Source organism: Halichoerus grypus, chromosome 2 (assembly GCF_964656455.1).
Source record: "Halichoerus grypus chromosome 2, mHalGry1.hap1.1, whole genome shotgun sequence".
NCBI classification, from domain to species: Eukaryota; Metazoa; Chordata; class Mammalia; order Carnivora; family Phocidae; genus Halichoerus; species Halichoerus grypus.
Window position 1 is genome coordinate 93,240,054 of NC_135713.1, and position 12,438 is coordinate 93,252,491.

General features: G+C 42.6%; 1 protein-coding gene across 3 annotated transcripts in view; it reads left to right on the forward strand.

Moving 5' to 3' along the window:
• The first annotated feature begins 6,438 nt into the window (after positions 1–6,438).
• DMGDH (dimethylglycine dehydrogenase) overlaps positions 6,439–12,438 on the forward strand; it is a 130,464-nt gene continuing 124,464 nt past the window's right edge. The window contains exon 1 of one of the 3 annotated variants that reach the window (XM_078067144.1): positions 6,439–6,639. In XM_078067144.1, the coding sequence (XP_077923270.1) occupies positions 6,631–6,639 (9 nt within the window). In that variant the 5' untranslated portion in view covers positions 6,439–6,630. The remainder of the gene's footprint in view (positions 6,640–12,438) is intronic. The other 2 variants (XM_078067147.1, XM_078067150.1) reach the window with 2 other exon arrangements.

Genomic DNA, 12,438 nt, shown 5'->3' on the forward strand with positions numbered 1-12,438 from the left:
AGAAACTACCAAAACATTAAAGCCCACTGTAAAGAGCTACCCCATGTGTGTTCTTCATTAATAATTAGCTTGTGGGCCTAGTATTCTCAGATCTATTTGAAAATTACAGTGTTAATTCCGTGGCCTTAAAATTTATGTTTTATAAAAATTAGTATTTGGGTTTATTGTTTAGCAAAAAAGAATTTATCACCGCCCATAGATTTTTGTTTTACTTTAGCCTAGAAATCATGTTATTCTGAATATTTCTTCTTTTACCACTGAGGGGCAGTAGTAACCTTTTTTCACACAAGAGGTTATGATTTCAATCTTTTTGAGGGGGAAAATGTTTCAATATATACATGTGAGGACTTTAGGCTATTTTAAATATTCCACATATTTTTAACACTGATTCTGCTATGTTTAAGTGTGAATCAGATGGTCTTTTGGTTGTATTTAGAATGAGATCAAGCCTCCTCCCCTGCCTCCAAGGCCCTAGATGAGCTCTAGCCACACGGGCCCTCTCATGCCAAGGCCAGCCTCCTTGAACCCTTGTCACTTCTTATCTCTCCCCGGAGTGCTGTCCTCATTCAGGTCCCTGCAACTCAGAAGGGCTTTCCAGAACCCTTCATCGAAAGTAGCTTTTCCCAGGGACCAGACAGGTTTTATGAGGTCCAGAGCTTACATAATTTGAGAAAAAGAATACAAAATTATGAATATAAAAATTCACACAAAAACAAACATTTATTTAGAATAAGAAAATAAAACATCAAAGGACAAAATGAAAAAGCTGACACATACCCCAACCATCAGGAAAGCCAGAAAAAGAACATGTGTTTTTATTAATGAACTGCCTGACATAATGCTACGTCCTCTTTGATCACCTCTTCATATGACAGTGATGGTGTGATATTATTTTCTATACAGCGAATACAAAGATAATTCAGTCTTCGGAATAGTATCCTTGAGAGTTTCAAGAAGTTTCCTTGGTTTTACTACTCATTGTTGATAAAGTCATGCAATTTTTTAAGATCGTTGTCAAAATTTGGGAAATTTCAAATGTTTTGTTTTGTGTTGGGGTGTATGGGGGGCGTGTGTGTGCTCACGGGCCTCCACACTAGTGGGTGCCCTTCCTCCAGGGGGCTCGGAAGGGGCCTGTGCAGATGAAAAGCTCCGTTAGTTTCACCGTCGGTGGCCCTCTATCTCCATTCCCCGATTACTTGTCATCACCTCACTTGGTTTTCATTGTCCTCAGTACTTAAGACAACCCAAACTTATCTTTTTTTTTAAGATTTATTTATTAGAGAGAGAGAGAGAGAGAGAGAGAGAGAGAGAGAGAGAGAGAGAGAGAATGCGCATGCAGGGCAGTGGGTGGGGGAGGGGAGGGGTGGGGGAGGGGAGGGGAGGGGTGGGGGAGGGGAGGGGAGGGGAGGGGGGCAAAGGGCAAGGGAGACCAGCCACCCTGCGCTGAGCACAAAGCGTGGCTCTCTCCCGGGACCCTGAGATCATGATCTGAGTGGAAATCAAGAGCCAGCCGCTTTAACTGACTGAGCCACCCAGGCGCCTCAATCCAAACTTATCTTAATTATGCATTTGCCTGTTTACAGACTGCCTTCTCCCACTTGCAGTGTAAGCTGGCAAGGAACAGAGCCCTGAACAGTTTTGTTCAGGCTGTGCTCCCAGAGCCTCCCACAGGCTTGGCCTAGGTGAGGTTCTCAGTCATTTGTTGAATGAATGAGTGAATGAATTAATGTGGGATTTAATATCAATCTCTAAAATTTGTTCTTAGAATTTATGAATGTTGATTTTTCATAAGAACCATTTTAATGAAACTTAATTGCCCATCAAGTGTTATGAGCACTAATTGTGCTAATTGGATAATTTTCTGAAATGGCAGTTTTTACTTGAAATCATCACAATGTGTTCATTTCTTTGACTAGAAATTTTGAAAGAGTAAAGCCACAGATAAGAGCTTAGAATTCATATGGACCTTAGATATTTGATAGAGCAGCTTTCAGACTTTCTTGCTCCATGATTTAAAAACAAAACAGTTGACACCCTCACACATTTAAAGTTATTAATTTTTAAAAATCATAAATTTGAATATTTGCAAAGGCTGTAATTTCTAACAGTGTAAATTGACACTTTAATTGTATTAATTAGAAGCAAAATACCAAATCAATTTGATTCCTGCTTTCATCCATTTTAAAAATACATTAATGAGCGCTTCTTTAACAGCAGAAAATATAGTGTTCATTTTTCTCCCTGAAATCTGTGTTTTCATTCCACTCCTCCTCCTCCTTTCAATGTCAAATATTTTTAAGGCTGAAAGTCTTCTACGGATAGACCCATCAAACTTGTCTACAACAAAAATATGTATATACATTTAAATTTAAATTTTTAAGGTTTTTTGATTATAGACTCAAAGTATTAAAAATTTTTTGGGATTGAGTTATTATAAGTATTATTAATATACAGATTAAAATATAAATACATGACAGTCAATTTTAATATGTAATTATGAAAAGTAAAATTTTATTTGAAATGCATTTCTTAATCAGATGGGTGGAACTAATTTTTCAAAAAGTTTATGTATCCATGTTTGAATATTATTTATGGCTAGAATTACACAGAGTTTAGCATCGATTGTATGCCTATCTGTTGTTTTATAGTTGTAAGTTCTGAGAAACCTTATTCACATAAATAAGCAGATGGGGAAGAATGTTTTGTTAGAGCACTATCACTCAGTTCTCTGAACTTCTTGTAAGTTTTACATTGTAAGCTTTACGATAACATTATCATCAAGAATTGTTATTAATGCACTCTCAGCTAACATGTCCTGCTTTTATATTGATAGCAAAGAATGAGGAACAGCCTGACTTGCAAAAAGATTATTTAATCAGTCACTAAAGTCATTCACTTTCTCAACACCAGGATTTAGGAATCTCTCTGTGTTTGGTGTTTCAGGGATTTTCACATCTTTGGACAATCTTGGGTTTTACAATGAAATGCCATAGACAGATTTGGGATGAGTGAAAGGTACACTTTTTAAAAATTTTGATGGTGGGGAGTAATTATTAAAGGAGAGGTAGTAAGGAGAACCCACAAACACCTGGACCAGAGGTGTGTTTTCCGGCGGATTAATGGCAGGAAACAGTCTTTTCAAATGCAAATTGAGGATCTGAAATTGATGTCCTTTAAATGACCTCTGTTTGTGTACCAAAGGGGAAAGTGTCACAGTTACATTGCTGTTGGAAGACCATGCGTCCTGAACCTATTTCAGAACCAGGTGTCCCCCTACCACACACCTTCCCTAGGCCTTCACTCTTCTAGCAATTAATGGTTTTATTTTTTTTAAAATGCTCAATTATAATTAGCTTGTGAAGTTCCAGCAACTGCCGTCAAGACTAAAATATGAATACACTGTAGAAGGAAAAGAGCATTAGGCTCTGGCAGTATACTTCTAGAATATGCAACTTATTCTCAGGATCTATTTATCTAGGAGCTTCATACTTGGCAACTGTAGTAGGAGTATCAAGGGTGACCAACAATATTTAAAGGCCATTGGTAAGATTATGATTATTTACAATCACATCCACCAGGGTAAGTAACACACTCTTAGAAAAATAAGCTGAAATTAAAATACAAATCCGGTATTCAGTGATTCAGTTTCAATTCACCTAGCAAATACTTATTAAGCGTCTACCATGTGCCAAGAATGTACTGGTTGCTAGAGATTTTGAAATTAATTCTTAAACTAATTAGCTTATTGCAGAAAGGCATGCACAGGGTGATTAAAAGCAGCTGACGCTGGGGCCACCTCTGTCTTAATTCAGCTCCATTCTTTCGGTTTAGGTGGCTTTAGGCAAGCCTCAGTTTCCTTTTCTTGAAAATGGAAATAATATGTAGTTCCTAGTATTACTGTAGGGCTCAAGGAGATAGCCATGTAATAAACACTCAGAAAATGGTGACTTGCAACTTTGTTATTATTATCAGCCCTGTTTTTATTCCTCCCTCCTCCCCAGCACCTGGCATGGTATCTGCACACAGGGGTAGACAGGCAATAAATGCTATCGAGTCCACAAATAAGTGGACGTATAACAAATAACAAACATGTTAACATGCCACTCTATCTGTAAACAAAGGAATTACATTGTGAGCAAAACAGGTGATTATCAAAGGTACAGTTTTTACAATATTCAGTCCGCTCAAATGCTAAATAACTTTAAAAATATTTATTTCTGCCTTCTGCTATTCAATGAAGGCATAGGTCTCACTTTTAGGAAGCCTTCTGTGTTTTCAGACATTCTCCCATCTTTTTTTTTTTGCAGCAGAATCTATGGGGTGAGAATGATTGTAGGCTCTTTTAAAGTTATACAAAATAGTTCCAGGATATCCAAAAATTTCCTACAACTATATGGATCTGGTGGGAAAAACATTTCACATTTTTGAGACTTCCCAGGTGGAAATGGGACCCAATGCCCTTGTGTTCTGTTGAGGTGAGAGTTGAAAGACCGTGGAGGACATATTATTGTAGAGCATTTTTCTTGTGCCAGTTGGGGCCAGTCTGGCGGTACTAGGGGGCAATCCTTCCCCTTTCCAAGGTGAACAGTCCAACTACCAGGCTTCCAGGGTCTTTCCTAAGGATCCCTTTCTGTTGGCTCCCCTCTCTCTGCCTCTCCTTTCACTGCTCTGACTATTCCGTCCAGGGACAAGGAAGGTGGGGAATGTGTGCCTTGTAAAACACATTGTGGGGCTTCCATATCCCATGTACACATCTGGCTTCAGCTTTGGTAATTGTAACATGCTCTTTACATTGACCTGGATCCTACTTCCTGCTCTTAATCATTACAAAGGGTATTGGGTTATTAAAATTCAGAAACATATAAATGGACATTTAAAGGTTCCTTCTAGTGAACCATTCCTTTTCAAGAAGTTGAAATCTCTGTGCTGTATTGACTAAAATGTCATGATTCATGGAATGTCTAAGACTTTGTTCATGGAAACCTAATCATAATCAGATGGTTAGAGATGTTGGCAATTTAGCACCTGCTGGAATAAATGGGTGGACAGACTTTAATAATCCAAATTCTTAACCTGCATGTATTTTCTTTTCCCCAACTCGTTCCTGACATGTAGGCTCAGTCTTCTTAGTATTTGAGTTACTGGTTCAGCAGAAACCAGGAAAAACAATAACTTTGTAGTCAGAATGTTATCCAACTATATATTGTTTACTTTAATGTAAATACTGGTAAACAGTGGTCAATAAATAGTTTTACATTCCTTACAAAAAAAAAATTCGGAAACATGAATAAAGCCCAGGAACTAGAGAGCAGGCTTTTAATTGATCACTCTACCTGGCTCCATTAATCTAGTCCCGAGTATGCTTGAGGAAATAGATTTTAAAGTGTCCCTTAAAATAAATATCATTATTTCTCATTATACTTCCTTTCATATACAGAACAAATTTTAAACTAGTCTTCAGGTTATGTTAGTACTTTAGGTAATGTTGGTACTCCCCATCTCTTGTCCTGTTTGAAAACTTAAGCCCAGCTACTGAATTGTGCAAGCAGTTGAAGAGAAGAATTAGGAATTTGTTTTGTTCTCTTTCCTAGCTCTGTTTTTCATTCTCTGCACGCCTACTCCTGCCCACAAATCCAAGGCTACAGTCTTTCTCTCTTAAAACATATTTGTGCCTACAATGTACTCACTGGTTAATTTACACAGCTCTGATCATCCTGACAGGCATATGCTTCCGACAGGTGAATAGCTCCGGGCAGTCACCTGGAGACACTTCCCTGTAATAACACATATGTTTCATAATGGGGCTATGTATCGCCCTCGTTTTCCAGACATAAGATGTGACAGAGTTCCGGTTTCTTGTCCTATGCCCCTAAGATATTTGTACTTTTTTCCATGTTTCTTTTTATGCGTGTCTCAGCAATCATTTTTAGTTTTTCTGATCTCAACAATCCTCCAGCTATTTCATTGTCCCTGTAGTTTTTATTTTTTTCCTTCTAGTTTGTAATACAATACTTTGGCATTCCGGTGATGTATTAGTCAAAGATGATTTCTGTGGGACGAATAAATAAATAAATAAATAACCATGAAACCTGCAGTGAAAAATGGGGATGTTGCAGGAGGAAAACTTTAACCAAAAAGGAATAAGCTGGCTGAAGGCTGGGTTGAGGGCTTGCTGAATTTAGGTAGGTGGGGTGTATCTTTCTCTGTTGTTTCCTCATTCCTTCCTCTCTACCTGTAGCCTCCCTTAGCTGCTCAGAAGCTCAGAATTCTCATGTCTTCCAGCTTCCAGTCAGGAAGAGAAGCAGTCCATGGAGGACAGCCCTTGGGGCGTCTGCTATGCACATCATATCTCTGCCTGTCTTTAAACTACTCCCTCACTCACAGGAAGGCTACCCAGTAGTCATTACTATGTAAGATGCCTCACCCCCGGCCATGGCTGATTGGACCAGGACGGAATATCTAACCCAAACTGCCAATCAGATTTTTTTCTCCACAAATCCTGATTCTTTTTTTTTTTTCAAGATTTTATTTATTCATTTGACAGAGAGAGAGAGAGAGAGAGAGCACACGCAAGGGGAGCGGTAGACAGAGGGAGAAGCAGGCTCCCCACTGAGCAAGGAGCCCAACGACATGCATTTGGTAAGATTATTGCCTCCAGAAGTTAATGTGTGTCCCAAAGGAATGAATCCTTCAAATCCCACCTTATTGGTGCCTTATGTGAGACTCGCCCTCTCGCGAAAGCTGACAGTTTCGTGGTTTTCCTCCAGCAGAGCTCAGCAGCTTCTGTGTAGGAATAAAGAAGGTGTGTGGGGGGCTGCTCCAAGGCTGGGCTTTTCAGGGAGCGTGTGGGAAAGAGGAGAATGAGAAGTGAAGGTGCCGGTGGGAGAGCGGTTAGAGGGATGACCCGTGCGGCCCAAGTGGCAGAGCACTGAGGGTTTCTCCGCCTTGGCTGCTCCTTGGAATCAGCTGGGGAGCCTTTCAGAGTTTTGCGGCTTGAGTCCCTTCCCTGGTGCATTTGATGTCATTGATTAAGGCAGTTTAGTCATCCTGAGCTGCAAAATCTCCCCAGGTGATCCTAATACCTAGCGACGGTTGCAAAACACCACTGTACGTAAGCAAAAGAAATGAAGTTAAATAGGCACTGCAAGATTGAAAAGGGAATGAAAGGTCAAGGTATTGGAGATCCTAGGACTGACTGAGGCCTGCATTCAGAAGGGAGGCTGCTCTGAGAGTGGTATGTCGGGATTGGTGGCGGTCACCGTCGTGGATGGTTGTCATTTTCTGGGATACTGACTCGAGGCTGAGGTGTTCACACTCTTGCTGACTGGTGGAGGGACTCAGGGAGGAAGGTTGAAGGGACAAGGATGGGAGGAGGATGGGTGTTTGGATGACATGAACCTCAAGGGAGAAGAGGCTTTTTGCGGTGGGGGAGGGGTGGGAAAATGATGGAAGTTTAGAGGAGCTGTAACTACCCCCTTCCCTGTAGGCAGTTTAGGAGAAGGTAGGTGTATAGGAAAACTCAGTTTTCCACCTGTGAGTCTTTCTTTCTTGTGTGTCTCTCTTACTACTCACACAAAACACTTCACTTCTGGTCACCAGATTGGTGGTGGGGGTGGTTCACCCACACCAAGCAATTCTCTGTGGTACCAGCTGGGTGTCCTAAAACTTTACTTAATCTCTAGGTACATAGTGTCAGATTGCACAGGTTAAGAGCTCAGTCCCACAAAACTGCCCACCCCACCTCCTTCCTTCAGATGCTAATAGCAAGTGCAGGTTCTCACTTGTGCTTCTGACCAATTGGCTGTAAATCAGAGGTATCTGCCACCCCTCCTCGGGTTTGATTAATTTGCAAGAGTGGCCCACAGAATTCAGTGAAACACTTATTTGTGTTTACCACTTTGCTAAAGGATATGATAAAGGATACAGATGAACAGCCAGATGAAGAGAAATATAGGGCAAAATCTGGGAGGGTCCCAAGAGCAGGATTTTCTGTTCCCATGGAGTTGGGGTGCATCACCCTCCTGGTGGATGTGTTCATCCTCCTGGAAGCTCTCTGGACCCTGTGCTATTGGGATTTTATGGAGACTTCATCACATCGGCATGGTCAATTATCAGCTCCATAGCCAGCCCCTCTCCCCAGGGTGGAGGATGAGGGGTGGGGCTTAAAATTTCAAGCTTCTAATCATGGTTTGGTCTTTCTGGTGACCAGCTCCCATCCAGGAGCCCACCCAGAGTCACCTCAGTAGAACAAAAGACGTTCCTTGTGTTCTTATCACTTAGGAAATTAGAAAGGTTTCAGGAGCTCTGTGCCAGAAGCCAAGGGCCTAGACCAGTATATATTTTCTATGATCTCACAGTAGGGAAAGGAGCAGTCTGCCATAAGACAGAGCTGTAGTAGAAGTGAGGTCCTGGAAGAGAGCCTGATTCTTCAATATTACTGAGGTTTGGTTTCCAGATGACTGAGGATTTCTGTCTAAAATTTTCCAGAATTGAGCGAATAGATTGAGTGAATTGAGTGAATATGACAGCCTCACCACACAAGGGTCACAAATTGGCTGAATTCAGGATCATTTTTGTTTAGATCACAACAGCGTTTGGGGGCAAAAACTGAATTTGGATGTCTTTGTGTAGAGCCTGCTGTCTCCAGTTTATCCCAGATCCCACCATTAAGCTTTTTTTTAAAAAAGATTTTATTTATCTGAGAGAGAGAGCATGAGTGGTGGAGGGAGGGACAGAGGGAGAGGGAGAAGCAGACTCCTCGCCAAGCAGGGAGCCCAATGCGGGGCTCAATCCCAGAACCCTGGGATCATGACCTGAGCCGAAGGCAGACGCTTAAGTAATTGAGTCACCAACGCACCCTCCACCATTAAGCTTTAAATGAGCTCCTTCATACATGTATATTACCTCCTTGGCCCCAAGATTTTTGCTTCCTTAATTTTTTTTTAAATAGGAAAAATTCCAGAACACAAAAGTAAAGACAATGGTATAATGAATCCCCCTATATCATCCCCCAGACCTGGAGACTGCTGTTGGGACCCTCGGGGAGGTAAACAGAGCTGCACAATCCACATTTTTGCAAAAGCTTTTTGTTCATGTGACATGTTTCACTCTCACCCCACCCTGGCTTTCTAGTCGTTCTTTGTGTTTCTACGGAAGCAGCAACTTTTTATACACTTTCCCACATAATCACTCAACACAAATTTGTCGAGCCCCTTATGTGTGCCACATCCCCTTGCAGGCCCTGGAGCTAGAGCAGAGAGCAAAACAAATAACTCAGTGTCTATGACAGGAAGCAATTAGAAGGTTCTGAATTGAGGAGGGACATGATCTGCTTAATTTTTAAAAGCATCACCCAGGGGGCGCCTGGGTGGCCCAGTCAAGTAAGCATCTGACTTCAACTCAGGTCATGGTCTCAGGGTCCTGGGATCGAGCCCGGCTTGGAGCCCTGTGCTCCCTGTGCTCAGCGGGCAGTCTGCTTGTCCCTCTCCCTTTGCCCCTCCCCCTGCTCATGCTCTCTCTCACATAAATAAATAAAATCTTTAAAAAAAAAAGTGTCACCCAGGAGATTCCATGGAGAATAGATCTGAGGAAGCAGGGAGACTGCTGGAGACACCTGTGTGATAATATAGGTAAGAGACGATGGTGGCTGGCTCCAGGGAGACAATGGGAGGAAGGAAGTGAAAGTGGTCAGATTTTGGATATATCTTGAGGGTAGATGTGACCAATTTTGTTCATGGCTTGAAAGTGAGTGTGAGAGAAAGAGAGGAGTGAAGGAGGACTCCAAGATTTTGGCTTGAGCAACTGGAAGATTGGAGCTGCCATTCTCTAAGATGGAAGATAGAGTGGCAGGGGCAAGTTTACGTGGACAAGGGAAGAATAGGACCTTGTCCCCCCAGTCAAGGTGGGCTGCCCCTAGGGTGTGGAGGGCTCTGGGACATATTTTTATGTATTTGTACATTTATGTAAATGTAGAGGAGTACATCTTCCAACCACGTCGTTAGGCCGTAAGCAGTGCCTTCCTAGGAGGTGATTGACTGTGTTCCTGCCCTCAGCACACATGCATCAGGCAGCGCTGGAAAAAAGGTTCCGTTCACTCAAGAAATGTCCAGCCCTCGTCTGGCATGCCTAACTCGGGAGTCTAGGACAGCACCATATCCATAAGAGGCCAGAGGACGTTGATGCGAATGGCCTGTTGACAATATGGACCAGTGTCTGGAAACCCCTCAGAGGAAGAGGCACAGCCAGCCCTGGAGGAGGCCTGACACATGGGGTGCGGTGGGGGCGGTATTGTCGGTGGGGCGGGAGGTGATGATGTCTGGGGAAAGATGCACAGGGCAGAGAACTCTCATTGCCACCCCTGCTGCTCTTGACTGGTGTGGCCTGGGGGTAGCGCTGAGGTGGGAACCCCAACAGTTGAGAGCCAATGCGGGGCCCCTGTAGGCCGCTCAAGTCGAGGGCTGACAGAGATCTTTGGTGGCTCAGAGCCCTGAACTTGTCCTGTGTCTGACATGACTCATACTAAATCCGTGTTAGCATTATACTAGGCGGCTCATCTCACTTGATTCCGGGACATTAACACTGCACCTGCCAGTGGGAGCCATCCTATCCCCAGGTGCCCCTGCTGGAACTGGGGCCAAACAGAGTCCCAGAGCTCCTTGGGGTACTTGGTGACTCTAGGAGTGAGGTGGAAGTGGGAGGCATGGGAAGGGGGTATAGAGGGTCATTGGGCACCCAGAAGGGAAGAAATAGTGACCAGGTCCCCTGCTGACCTGTCCAGGCCTGGGACACCCCTCCTGGATGGTTCAGCTGACCCTGACCGATCTTAGCCACTAGACAGGACTTAGAAAATTTTGAGGAAGGCATCTCTGGTGAACAGGTCCATATTTGGGACACCCTGCCTGGACAACCACCGGTAGGGGCTCAGGACCCAAGGTCCAGGGCCCAGGTCAGGGACTGACTTGGGTCTAATGGTCAGACCGATGTCAAATACATGTTCTTGGAGATGGTCCAGTCTGGAGATCTAAATCTGGGAGCCATTAAGATTCTGAAAATGGCTTTATGGAAGAAGGAAGAAGTTCTGAGGCTTCTCAAACTCCACCACCTTAATAAAATGTGAGAAGGCAGTTCTCTCCCTTCCTAGGTAGATGAAAAACTCTGGACAAGAATTATTGGCTTGATGGTTTATAGAACTTCCATAGCATACGCAAACCCTCAAAGAACTCCGAGTCCTGAAAACAGAAACAGTTCATAATATGAAAAACCACAGACCCAAGTCTCCCTAGGAAGCTGTACCTGTGGAGAGGAATGACATTTTTCATTTCCCAGTGCCAGGCCAAGTCTAGGCTAATAACATTTTCCCTGCCCTCTGAACAGTGTTATTTGTTTTAGTCCCCTGTCTGTGTAGTTAGGGGAATAATTAATTAACAGTTAAGTCTGCTGGAAACATACCACCAAGTGGCACTCGGTAAATATTTGTTCACAATGATGGGGCTATTGCTTATCTATACCGTCGAATTAGAAACAGAAAATTGTGGAGTTTTTCTCAGCAAGGTGTTAGAGATTTGTCATCATATAGATGAGAAAATTGAAGGTCAGAGAAGTGATGTGATTTATCCAATGGTTGTAACACTATAGTAGGGGCCAAGCAAGCCTTGTACCCCAAATTCCTGATTCTAAATTTATTCATTGCTTTTTCTGCTACATTGCACTAGTGTTTGTGGGAAATGGCTGAATTCCACTAAGCAAATTCATATGTTGAGACATTAACCTTTCCAAAGAACAGTAAAATCTCATTAAGTCAGAATAATTGGAAGAATGGCCAGGATGAATCAGGGGGAAAAGTTTGAACTATTTTCGGAGATACTCAGCTTTTTCCTTTCAAGGCCATGGAGTAGATTGGAACAAATAACCACAAAATGAGGCCGAGTAGAGGTCTCACTGAACTTGTGTGAAGGAATAAAGAGGAATAATTCATAAGTGGTACATTAACAGTTTGCATGTAAGTGATGACTACTAAAAATATTATTTTAGTAGAAATAGATTTTTGTTAAAAATAAGCTTAATGTTTCCCTTGAAAACTCCTTGCAAAAATTTACATAGGGACTTCCACGAATATGTCAGTCAAACCATGTGTTAAAATGATCATGCCTTTGATTTAGTGGCATGTAAATTAACCTGTTTGGTTTTGCTGTACTCAGATTGGCATTATTTCTGTAGCTCACAGCAGCACGAATGATGACCTCTGTCTCTCCCTTGCCATCCCTTTGATTCTTCTATCTGTCCAAGGCCAACAGAATGCCTCTAGCTGCTGGAAAACTGGAGGCATTTTCTATCTACTCCTTTCCCTGCCCACACTCCCAGCCGCTTTTCACCAAGTGACCCTCCCCTTCCTGCCACCATCTGTGAGAAGTCTTCATATTTGGCTGTCTGTCAGGTTTT